Genomic DNA, 12,866 nt, shown 5'->3' with positions numbered 1-12,866 from the left:
TGATGGTTCTCGCTGCTTTACCTCGATGTAACTGGGCCGTTTTCTTGTAGATTTCCTGCTATGTGTGGTGTTTCTTTCTTTCAGATTGATGCCATGAATCAGAAAAGTGTCTTCGCTGAGTATAGCTGCTGTGTACTAAAGTGCCTTGTGCCTCTCTGCTTTGCCATATGCCTGCAGCCTGTTTTGGGGTGAATAAGCCCTTGTTTTGTTCCTCTGCCTGTTCTCCTGAAGGGAGAAAGCCCGAGCTGCAATTAGAAGTCTTAATAAAAGCGTTTAGAGGAGATTACGCTGCAGGTCTGCCAGGGTTTCGTGCTGGGGAAGTGGTTGGAAAGCGATTGAGCTTAAAGTGTCTCTATTCTGAACACTTTGGAGCTCGCTGGCTGTTCCAGCTTTGGCTCCGGCTCCAGATTCCAAACCCAGGCTTAGCCCCAGCCCTCAGCCCATCTTTATAAAAGAGAATATTTATCATCTTCCATTCTTTCAACTTTTGATGAACACAGATTTCAACAGCTTTCATGATTTTTCCTTTTTGAAAAACAGCACTAATATTTACCATCATGACACACATTAAATAAGCAACTTCTTTTCTCATCGGGGCTCCCAGAGATTGCGAGCTTGGCTTATGCTTATTTATGAGCGTGGTCTGGAAAATGAAGACACAGACCTTCCCTTTGAATACTGTCAGGATTAAGAACCACAGGAACAGCCGAAAAGAGTTATGAACACCCCATAAACTTCTAACAGGAAGGAGCCGATTAATCTTCTTCATCATTAGGCAGTGTGTCTTTCTTGGGTGTGTCTTGCTGGATTATTGTTAGATGATATTGCCATTACTGCAATATGACTATTGCCATTATAATTATGGCCTTTCTCTGACTGTGATTGGAAATGTTACATGTCATCAGATTGGAACTACTTTTATGACATCTGAGAGATTAAAGTTTGACAGAATGTAGACACACATCACAGATGGATTCTTGACATTTAAAACCATTTTCAACTCAGATTCATAGAGCTGATATCACCTTGCAGCATTCACTGTAGCATAATAACTACAAACACTGGATTCCTACCAACTTGGCTCAAGAAAACCTTTCATTGAACCCCAGTTCTAAAAAGGCTGTAATAGTGATGAGAAAAGTCTCTGTTGATTAAAATCGTCACACTACAACTCAGCACATCACAGCTCATTTTCAATCTGACTGATGATCACAAAGTAAGCATTAGGACTGAAAGTCACCTCTCTCTTCATGCACGGGGGATGAATCCTTACATGATGAACCCCTCAATTAGCACCCTGCTCACACCTGAAACTCTGGCACCACCCAGCGTTTCTGTCAATCTTAAGAATCACTGCAGTTAATGAATTAAGTAAATCAATTAAGTGCTCAGTTGATTAAAAAATGAGCGGGTTTAATAAACAGAATGTACATCTTTTTTTTTCTGAGATGAATTTGAGTCATCTGAAGCTTGCGGCAGGCCTGTTTGTCTGCTGTCTATCCTCTTTCTAACCGTCTTACTGTCTGTTTGACTCTGATTCATCATGAGTGGCCATCATCTGAATGACCGCACCACATATGACTCTAATAGGGATGGCACGACCGCTTGTTGTTGGGTGCGCTGATGTGTTTGTTTCAGCAGCAAATTCACTGACCCTGATAAAGAGAGACCTGGTCTCCATCCTGACTCACCTACACAGTGCACAGGTTCAACTGTTGTTTGGTCACTGTGAGTTGAAACAAGTTGTTTGCTGCTTTTTTTCCTTCGTGTTTAGACATGTGGAGTTTTCACAGAACGTGGACCTTTATTGATGTTGGTCACATTCTCTTTCAATGCTATTTTTTTTAGTATTTAGTTTTTACAGTTTGTTTGCACTGAAAACCTACTTGGCCCCGATAACAAAAAGATAGTATATGATTATTATTTGGCTCCAACATAACTCTGTCTTGCTCCTTAGCTTACATAGAGGCTACAGAGGAAAGCCTGTTAGAATGATGGCCAATCAATGTTTTTGGATAACGTTCTCAGGTAACAAGTTTAGCTGTGGTGGATTTGTTCATTTGTTGTAATAAAGTGCCTGATGGAGCTACTAATGTTAGCCAAAACTCTAAAAGCATCCAGGAGCAGCTTACTACTGTACACAGTGCATTTGGTTGTCATAAATTGGTCTTTATTATAACCCCTCAAACTAATGTTAAGTTAATCATGTTCCCATTGGACCTGGAAGAAACACAAAAGCTAGTTTGCCAGAAATACAAGCTAGATTGCATCTTATGTAAGAGCAGACAAACCCAGTGTTTAATCCATCCCATACATTTTAGCTATGGTGTTTTTGGCCAATGGTCAATTTGGTAGCATGTGTGTCTGTCATGACAAAAGAGAGGAATTATTACATGACTAATAAAACCCCCTCTACATTGAAAAGATTGTCCAGTCCATGCAGTTGAAATAAATAACAAAAACAATGTAAAAAGAAAAGTGGGCATGTACTTTATCTGCACTATAAAACTTGAAACCCAAAATTAAATATCTCTAACCACGGTTAGATGGAAAATGAAGTCATGAACTACAAAAAGGTTAAAATAATCACATCTGAAAGCAGTAGACCTCTGATGTGATTGGCTTGGATTAACGAGGCAATAGACGATCGGAAAAGAGCCCAGCATGGATGAAGGGGCCTAACAGCTGTCCCACAGCTGGGATGCTGTCCCGAAAAATCTGCAATATGACAACAGTAGATGCCACGGTCATGCCACTTCTAGACGGAAAGGCATATAACCACCTGGCAGCATATGTCACTACAACACCTGTGATGTTTCTGAGGAAGACTATCGATGCTGAAACTGTCAGGGTAGAAAAACACTCGGTAGTCTGTAAACACCTACATTTATAAAGGTTGCAGAATCACAGTGGTAGTAGAGAATGTAGGAAAACCAAGTGCATAAAATATGTTAATAAGACTAGATAACTGCACATTATGCCCAGTGCATGTAGCCTCAATTGCACCACCTGAAGTTACTTTATGGAGGTTGCCATCTGGGAAATCATCTCCCTGACCAGCAGGGAAAACTTTGGAAGGAAACATGAATAAGAAACGCTTTCCCCTCCCTCATAAAATACTGTCGATGAACGATACATAAACTCTTCCAGGGGAGTTGCCCATTGCCTAGTTGCAGAAAGAGGCTGTACTGGAGGTGTGTATCTGTGTGTTTCTATCCTGGGCAGAGCGTGCATGCCAGCTTCCCTTTAACTCTGTCTGCTTGGTTAAATGTTAAAAACCGAAGTGCAACATTATAGAAAGCAGTTCGGCCACAGATAAAACAGCAACCCACGAGAGCATTGGTGTTGAAAGCCTGCTGCTTTACAATCTCAGCGGCACAATTTCATGAGGGGTTTGTGTGATTGATCGCAAGATAAGTTATAAAATCTCAGGGGTGCGGCACAGCACTCAAAAACCCACACACAGTAGTATGTCAGTTTAGTTTGTAGTGTGTCACTGCAGTCTGTCGATGCTCTACGTCAATTTTAATACATTTGTAGATATTATTATACTTCAGCAACCTGGTGCAGATATGTAGATCTCTCTTACACACATACATACACATATTTACAAATATGGCCACAATCGATCCATGGGACTCCTCTATGGCCCCAGAGGTCCAGGACCCAGAGGAGCAGAGAGTCCTGTCACATTGTGACCAACTCATTGGCCTCAAGCTGTCAAACCACACACTCTCACGTACAGATACACACTCTGCAGAAGATGCAGTTGTAGAGAGCGCTATGTTGCCATGGTGACAGGGAGTGATGTCACAGCACTTACCCGAAAAGGGGACAGCAGGAATGTTGTTTATTCTCTCAAGACGTCCGTTTGCACCGCTCTGGCTCTGGTGACTGTAAGAAAATGCAAAGTGCCGGATATTTCCACATTTTGCATTCAGCTCACATTGTACTGTGTCTGCTGTGGTGCTGATGGATCCTGCTGTAAGATTCCAGCAATCAGCCTCAATGCTAGGAGGATGATTCCAGCTGTGGCCCTAGAGATGAGTAGCACTACTGAGGCCAAACAAAGAAGTCCAGTCCTAATTTAGTCCCATAAAGTACATAAGCACACACACATATAGACAAAACAGTTTCAGTCAACAAAAACGAGGAGCATCCCGGTGAAGAACTGAGGCCGGATCACAGCATGGTGTCACCCGTGGGCGAGAAAAGCAACACTCAGCTACAGACACATGCACATGCAGAGACATAAAACCACAATAGCGTACACTACACAAGCATACGCATATGCTGGCATTTGGATGGCTTTGGCACAGTGAGAGCACAGTGAAGACCAACAGCAGGCTCTCTGCTACACTGAGCATCTCAGTGGTCAGTCTCTCACACGGAGGCAGGGTGTTGTCTTGGGAGAGAACAAGAGAGAGCAAGAAGAAGAATGAAATAGAGAGTAAGCAAGAGAAAGAGATGAGAGAGTGTCTGGATGCATGTATGCCTGTTAGTGTTTCCATGATGGTGCGCAGAGAGACAATGGCAGCTGATAACCAGTATTTGCGCTGCCAAACCCAATAGGCAGACAGCTGTAATTGCCTGCCTAATCTGAGCTGTGGAGAGGCCAGGTGTAATGATGGCAACTCTGTGAATACACCTCTACTCCACTTGCTAATGGCTGCTTGCTGCTCCCCTCCTACCCTGCTGCTGTCAATTCACCATTTCACTGTTTGGACCCAAGGAAACATTCGTAAAAGTGGAGGAGAATATTCTGTGGAAAGAAATATGTCAGCTCTTGACACCTGGCCGCCTCAGTCAATACATTGTGTGAATACCAATCAGCAAATGTATGAAAATGAAATGAGTGTCCGCTGTTATTGTCTCTGCGGGGATGATTTTTGCTCCTCCTCTCGTGCCAAACAGCATTGCCAAGACTTCTATAAATGACCAGTCTTCATTATTCCAATGCTAATGACACTAGTGTACCTTACTTACACAAAAAGTTGGACTAACTGATGAGCAGCTGGTTATGTCTGAAAAGCTAACTAAAGGTTTTTCATCTCTTGTACAGTGATACAATGATTAATCAGGATTTTCCAGTTACAGTAGAATTGGTTTTGCTACAGTCAGTTTTTTAAATTACAATAAATTAATAATCCGCCTAAAGCTCTACGACGTGCTTTAAAGTCTTTAAGCTTGTTGTTTTGGTTTTATTGTGCCCACTTTAACTGTTCGTCAATGTTGGTTCCAGATGTAGCCAGCAGCTGTTCCCAGTGAAACAGATTTGATAATCTCACTGTACATTACCTGATTAGCACAAAATGGCAAAGTTGATGTACATGATGAACATAGTAAAGCATTTAGCAGCTAAAGAGACAGATATTGTTCGCAGGAGTTGGTGGAGAGCCTGAGCTACTGTAAAAGGAGAATGAATACTGGATTTACACTCAACAGGCAGCCAGAAACAGGATGCTAATGTTTCTATGTCTGCTGGTTGTGTTAATAAGAAACTGTTAAACAATAATAAGTGTGCCATGTCAACGTAAAAGGCGATAGTTTGTCAGTGTTGTGTTTACAGCTTGTTTTCCACAAAATGTTCAATGAGAGTTATTGTTTCATTTTTGTAAAGCGACTACTGTTTGTGATTTAGCGCAACTTTAGAGCTGCATATTTAGCACTCTTTATGTCTGCCAGCTCATCAAGGATTCACATGCAGTTTTAATTGCTGTAGTCCAAGCATTGTGAGCAGGTGTGCACTGACCCATTTGAGTCACTTGACTGGACAAGAAGAATAACCGACAGTTATAGCGTTTAAGATGGCAGTTGGATTGTTACTTCTCACCCTGTTGGAAATGGGGTCAAGAGAAATATAGCTGGACTCTGTTTCGTTTTCTGGAGATTGCTAGTGATTTCATCACTATGAAACTTCAATGTGGCTTGACTTCATTCCAGCTGCAGCATTGTTTGGGCAGAATGACAGTGATTCTAAAATCATCAGGGAAGCATGACACGGTTTCATCATCGTTGAGAAGATTTCTGCTCCTCAACTGGCTGGCTGTAAACTATTTTGGGAGCTACAAAATAGTCTTGGAGTCTGTTGATGGTTTGGACTTGCACAAAAAAAAGGAAAATCATGAACACACAAACACAGCACTCTAGGAGCCTATGCAATTTGCCAGGTTTACTAATTAAACACATTTACTTGGCCAGCATGCTTGATGAGGAACCAGACTGCCCGATCCAACCTGGTAGTTTTTCTGCTTTCCAAACTTTGGACACACTCACATACACACATACACTCACCCAAGGAAACCTGCAAATATGTCAAGCAATTTGGCTCTTTGCACTTGTTTCATTATTCATATTCACTTTCAGCCAGGCTCTAAAATGTCTGCTAAACAAAGGCAAAATATTTATTGGGTGATATTTTGTTACACGGCCAGCAATAATGCTATATCACCTTTGGGAGGGTTCTGTTGTAAATGTTCTGAATTATATGATGCTGTGGATGAGATTGAGTAGCAGCACAAGGAGGAGGGCAGGGACGTAAAAAGCTGCAGAGAGTGATGGTTATGATGCAAGTATTGTTAGATGATAAGAATTATGAATGTTTAAATGATGATGGTGGCGGAAATCAACCCTTAAAAATTGGATTGGGATGTGAAAGTGATGAGAATGTCATGTGATGAAAAAGTGATGATCATTATGATGATAATGCTGATGCCTTTGATAGCAATGCTGGCAATGATGATGATATGATGCTATCTTAGAAGGGAAATGCAATATACTGTAGTTGTCTAGGCAGATGTTGAATGTTAAACTGTTTTTTATGTTAAAAACAACATTATGTCCCTGCAATCCTAGTTTCAAAACAGCAAGGTTAAGAAAAAGTGTATGTGAATAAGCCAAAAACACGAGCGAACAAGAGAGATAAAAAGAGAGGTAGCTGCAAGCAAGAGGAAAGAGCGACTAAAGCAGAGAAAGAAAATTTACAGGGAGAGGCTGACATTTAGGAAAGTGCACTTGTTCAATTTCTTTCCGAGATTCAGATGAGGAGATCGATACCACTGTTATTTCTGTCCATTAGATATGAATCTACAGCCAGGAGACACTTAGCTTAGTGTAAAGATTGGAAGCAGGGCAAAACCGCAAGCTAACAGTTAGCTCTCTCTGAAGGTAAAAATATTAGCCTGCAGTACTGGCAACTCTAAAGCTCAGGTTATATCTTATTCTTTCACTCCTTACACTAAGCGATGTATAAAAATGAAGTTGTGGTTTTACAGGGAGTTTTGTTTTGGGCTATTTCTTGATTAATTGAGTGATTTTCTTGACTCCTGCCTTCATCATGAGCTTGTTGGGCTTGCTGTTCACAGTCTGTATGTTATGCCAAGCTAACCATTTGCTGATTGTAGCTTTATATTTAACGGGCAGAATATGAGAGGTATTGATCTTTTCATGGAACTCCGAGCAAGAAAGTGAATCAAGTGTATTTTCCAAAATGGTGTATTATTCCTTTAATTAGCTAATTGCTTTTAGCACAGCTATTCACTAAAGTATAGAAAAGCAATCGTAAAACACAGATTATTGCTATTTAAGAGACATGCACTCTGGAAATTTCAGTCTCCTTTTTCTACTTCTGCACTTCTATCACTTTTGGATTTAAACAGTTAAGTCAAGTTCCTTATGTGTGACATTTGGTCATAAGCACTGCCATCATGTGTTATCAGACTAATGTTGACAATCGATTTTTCAGATGTTAGAAATACAAACAAACAGCAACGAAGACGTTTATTCTGTAGTTTAGTTCCTGGGTTTAGTTCCTGTCTCTCCTTATTACTTGAATATATTTTGAAAAGGACCATTATTGATAATTGTCTTTGATCGTTTTGGTGCATTTGCTTGTCAGCTCTTCATTGCATTGTTCATTGTTTGCCATTGCTTGATTACATTTAACTTCCTCACTGCTGCCTGCCATGATGGTTTTTACTTAAAGTACATGCTCAAACTGTCCAGTCCCAGCCGTTAGCCATCGCTGCTGCTAATATCCGCATGGTCCTTTCATGCAAGCTCTGTGCTGTTTGTGGCTGAGACTCAGCTTCATTGCCATTGCAACTTGGATGCTCATTCGCTTCCCTCATACCTTCCACGCCACTTCTATCCCCCAGTCGACCATTTCCTCTTACCCCGCCTGCTGACTTTCTAGAGCCCCATATCAGTCCCTCCTCTGTTTTTCTCTTTCTTAGTTCCCCCCAACCTGACAGTCCCCCGGGGCAAATCCCCCCTGGTGGCCCGCGAGGGTGACACAGTGGAGCTGGAGTGCCTTGTTTCAGGGAAGCCTAAACCCATCATCCTGTGGTCGCGAGCAGATAAGGAGGCACCCATGCCAGACGGCAGCATGCAGATGGAGAGCTACGATGGTGTGCTGCGTATAGTTAATGTGTCCAGAGAGATGACAGGCTCGTATCGCTGCCAGACAAGTCAGTATAACGGGTTCAACGTAAAGCCCCGAGAGGCCGAGGTGGAACTAATCGTACAATGTGAGTAGACTGTTTTTTGCCTCTTTATAACTGTCTATATCTGTGCGAATATGCATGTTGCAACTTTTTAACTTGTAGTAGTGATATATGTGTGTATTTATGTTTGGTGTCTCATTTATCTGTCTATTTTATTTGTATGCAGTGTAATTAATCTTTATATGTTCTAGTCCACTGTGACCAAAATTGAACTTTTTCCCATTTCTACCCTTCCACGCCCATCCAATTTCCTTCTTAAGGCGGTATAATTAGTCCCCTGGTAACCTTGGTCAGGTGTGAGAGGAAACAGCTCTGGCTCCGCCTCTTACACTAAGGGGAGGACTTCATCTGTTGAGTGTGAACTGCGCAGGACTAATATTAACAGAGGCACAAAGCTCTGATATCCACACATGTTAGAGTGTATCTGCGTGTTTGTTTCTGGCCATACACGTCAGAGAAGACCCAAAGACTGTGTGCCATATCCCCAGGCCTTAGACCTCCCGTCACTACCGCTCATTGATAAACCCTTCCCCTCCTTAAGATGTGACATTCAAAGATGGCTTAACGGTTAATTAGCGAGCGGCTAATTTATTCCCACTAGTATTCATTTTGTATTCATTTATGGAGATTTGAATGGAATATTTCAAATGAACATCAGGGATTCAAAGCGGTGTCAGTCATTTGAGGGCTGGGGATCCTTCTCTGCTGCAAAAAAGAACGGAAGAAGGAGAGGAAGGAAATGAAAGCGATCCGTGTAGAGTGCTTACCATTCTCTGGCAAGTGATTACAGGAAATAGAAAACTGATTCCCTTAGCCACAGGCTCATTGTTTTTCTCATGGCCTACTTAGTTAATCCATACATTCTTCCATCTCAATTTACCCTAATCTATACCGAACCTGTGCAGCTGCATGTCACCCTTAAAATACTGTGAAATGCATTGCAATTAACATGCTCGACGCTGACTGCCACTTTTAAGTATCCCTCCTCATGATGAATCTCATTTCAAGTGGATTTGTCAAACATTATATTGAAGAAAAATATCCAACATCTTCAAAACACAATAAAGTGTGAGCAATCAAACAGAGTTATGGCTGCACCACAACCACAGTTTTGATTCAGGATGAACTTGACACACCCACTACCAATATTTTCATTGAAGAGGAACAAGAGCGGCCCCCGTTCGGTTCTCGTCGACAAGGATTAGCACATCATATTGCCCTCATTTATTTGAGAGTTATATTGTACTCTTTGCTATGGCGTTCACGTTTCAGCTTAGCTGTTACTCACTGTGCTGTGCTAAGAAAATTAATTAAGTTTTGATGTGCTTTGAAGAAGACTGTGTTGAATTTTTGGCTGAATTGATTATGATTATGCAGTGATGACAGCCCATATCAAAGGTTAGTGGCTTTGCTACGCACCATCGCTGACACCATAAAGTAAACAAAAGATTTAGACTCCAAGATGCCCTTCATTAATTAGCAACACTCAGTGGATCTGCTGCTCATGCAAGGAGGTTGTGGTCGGCGAGAAACAACTAGTTTAGTGCAAAATTAAAGTAACAAGCTTTTACCAAAAAAAAAAGCCAAAGAGAGGACTTTTCAACCTGCTGCTGTGTGTTCACACTGCAACCGCATGTTGAACAGCTGCCCATGACCCATATTTTATCAACTCTATTCATATTAAAATACAGTCAGTGAAATAATAACGCACATTTAAATACCACCCCTGTCTCAGTTATTTAAGATGAGATGAAGAATGGGTGATGTTGCTCCCCCTTAGTAGAGAGCAGTTTATTGCCACAAGCAGCAATAGGTCACAGTTATCATGCCTCAGTTTGGAAAGCAGCAGGAGCACAGACTGTACTCTGTGCACCATTTGTCTCAGGGCAGCACGATTAGAGCAGGAAAAAAGCTAATAAGCATTACTGTCCAGGACCTTTTGAGTCAACAGCTACAATTACTCAGCATTTATGAAAATATTCAATTCTTTCCTTTCCTACATTTTCAGTAGCACAACATACCGCAGCTTCATCTGCAAATCAGTGACAAAATAAAAGATGACACATTTAAAAACCGAGTCTGCTCACAATAAAAGGCTTTTTGGATTGCACTGAGAGTTGTACTTCTCATAAATTATTAAGAGCACAAAATGTCCCAGAGCCCAAAAATAGTTTCCTTCAGACAATAAAAACTATGAATGAGTAATAAAAACTATTCACACAATTCAACAAAAGAAATAGAAATTATTGTATGATGTTAAACATGAAACACTGTTGATTTTTTAATTGTTTATTTTTTGTGGTTTGTTGTTAATGCATAATTAGGTCGTCATGACGACTGGCAAATAGGAAAGCTAAACTAGACTAATGTTCACTTGGTGTGGTTGTGTGGCTGCCAGAGATGAACCATCTGCTGTGCCAGGCACCTGACCAAAGTGAGCCACTTGTGACTCACATCTGCCTCTCTCTTTGCTACCTTTACACACAATTTTTACTGGAGTAGCTCCTGTCTTTGAAGCATGAAATTAATTTGTGGGTGTACATAGAAATGCCTTTATTAATAGACAGTTGACATGACGTTAATATTTCATGATGCATTTAATTTGTTATGGCTCTATCGATTACAATGTTGGTCTGTTAATCACTAGGTCCACCACATTGGTCCAGATTGAATAATGTCAACAAATGTTATATTCAATGTCCTCTGAAGATGTATCCTACTGACTTTGGTGATCCCCTGACTTTTTCTGACTTATCATTTTCTCCCTTCTTTAGTCCTAATAAGCAAATGTTGCTTCGCTTTCTAGCATGCTAGCATGCTATACTAAGATCGTGAAAGTGGCAAACATTATACCTAGTTAGCGTCTGAGTGTTAGCATTATCATCTTGAGCATGTTAGCGTTCTGACATAAGCATTTACCTCAAAGCACCAATAAAAAATACCAAATACGAAATTTATCAGAAAATAGCTGCAAACTTGTAACAAGAGCTTATGAAAGACAGAAATGTTAGCCAAACCACTCAACACAATTTTGGAACGGTGCCTGCTGAAGAGCAGCCTGCTTGAAGAAAGAGCTTATGAAACACTGCCAGGACGTGGGTGGCTCCTTTCAAAGTTGATCAAGAGTTATCCTAAAGATGAGAGGGCAGATAAGATGAAACAAATAAGAATAAAAAGAATTTGTAAAAGAAATGTAAAACTGTTTCACTTTAAAGAGTACAGAATGAGTAACTGCTCCATTTTTAGCATCACAGACTGGGAGACGACAAACAGGAAGTACATGAAGTCTATGAAATCAGATAGCCTTAGCTAGCCACTGAATACTTAAAAACAAAGCCCAGATTTTACATTAACTACACATTTTGAAACTGTCTCAGTTCCATCAAAAACAATATTGTAAAAGCTTCAAAAAACAAACGTAACTCTAACAAGCACGGATATAAAAATGGTGTTATTCTGAGGAAGCTCAAACCTGTGAATGACCTTGTCTAGAGTGGAGGTCCATTTTCACAGGTCCTCCAACGCAGGATTTCTCTCCCCTGACATTCAACCAAGAGAAGTGTCCTATCGCACCCGCTGCTGTTCTCCCCTTGTCCCTGTGACAGTGGACAGGGGTCACTGACAGAGAGTGACTGTTGTTAGTGACACTCAGAAGAAGAAGAAGACATGCCTCAGGAGGCGAAAAGAGGGGGGAGGGGGGGGCCTCAGGTGAAAGACACATGCCATTAAATCTGTTCCCTCTCTCAGACAGATTAGCCTTGGCATGTGGTTGCATCATAGGATGACACACAGTACAAGACATGCAGTGAAAGCACCCCCCCTCCCCCACCCTCATTATGTGGTAGTATTTTAATAGAGCACTAGAATTCTTGATGTGGTATAACACTTTCATCTGTTTGCCATTTCAAAGCAGAACATATAATAACTATGTTGACATGCACAAACAAAATTCCACTATTATTCCAAATATGAGGATATTCCAAATTTGATACAGTACATGTATTGTTTGGATTTTCTGTATTAGGCCTTATGTAGCACAGGCCAGATGTAGCATTTTCTGATTAAGACACATGGGATATTTCAATATTATTTGGGTTTTAGTAGCGTTTTTGGATGTGTATACAGCACATTTGGAATATGTGTCTCAATTTGGGTTTTTACTGCACTTTACGACTCACGCACTGTATACGGTCAGCTCTATGTATTTTAAACAAACCGACTTGCTAAAAGTTTGCAAGACTGGGATAGAGTTGCATGCTCAAAGGAAAAGCCCACATTTCTGGTTGGTAGGAGAAACACACTTACTTTTAAACATTTTGGAAGACTTCGATATCAACAGGTTTTTTGGATATGCAAAAATAT

The 12,866-nt window shown here is 40.9% G+C and overlaps 1 protein-coding gene across 1 annotated transcript in view; it reads left to right on the top strand.

Annotated features, from left to right (window-relative positions):
- The window catches only part of mdga2a (MAM domain containing glycosylphosphatidylinositol anchor 2a), a 172,734-nt gene that overhangs the window by 110,800 nt on the left and 49,068 nt on the right, over positions 1-12,866 (top strand). The window contains exon 9 of the mRNA XM_053336450.1: positions 8,208-8,528. Coding sequence (XP_053192425.1) covers positions 8,208-8,528 — 321 coding nt within the window. The remainder of the gene's footprint in view (positions 1-8,207; positions 8,529-12,866) is intronic.

This window comes from Scomber japonicus, chromosome 17 (genome assembly GCF_027409825.1).
Source record: "Scomber japonicus isolate fScoJap1 chromosome 17, fScoJap1.pri, whole genome shotgun sequence".
NCBI lineage: Eukaryota > Metazoa > Chordata > Actinopteri > Scombriformes > Scombridae > Scomber > Scomber japonicus.
This window is presented reverse-complemented; position numbering and strand designations above follow the sequence as displayed.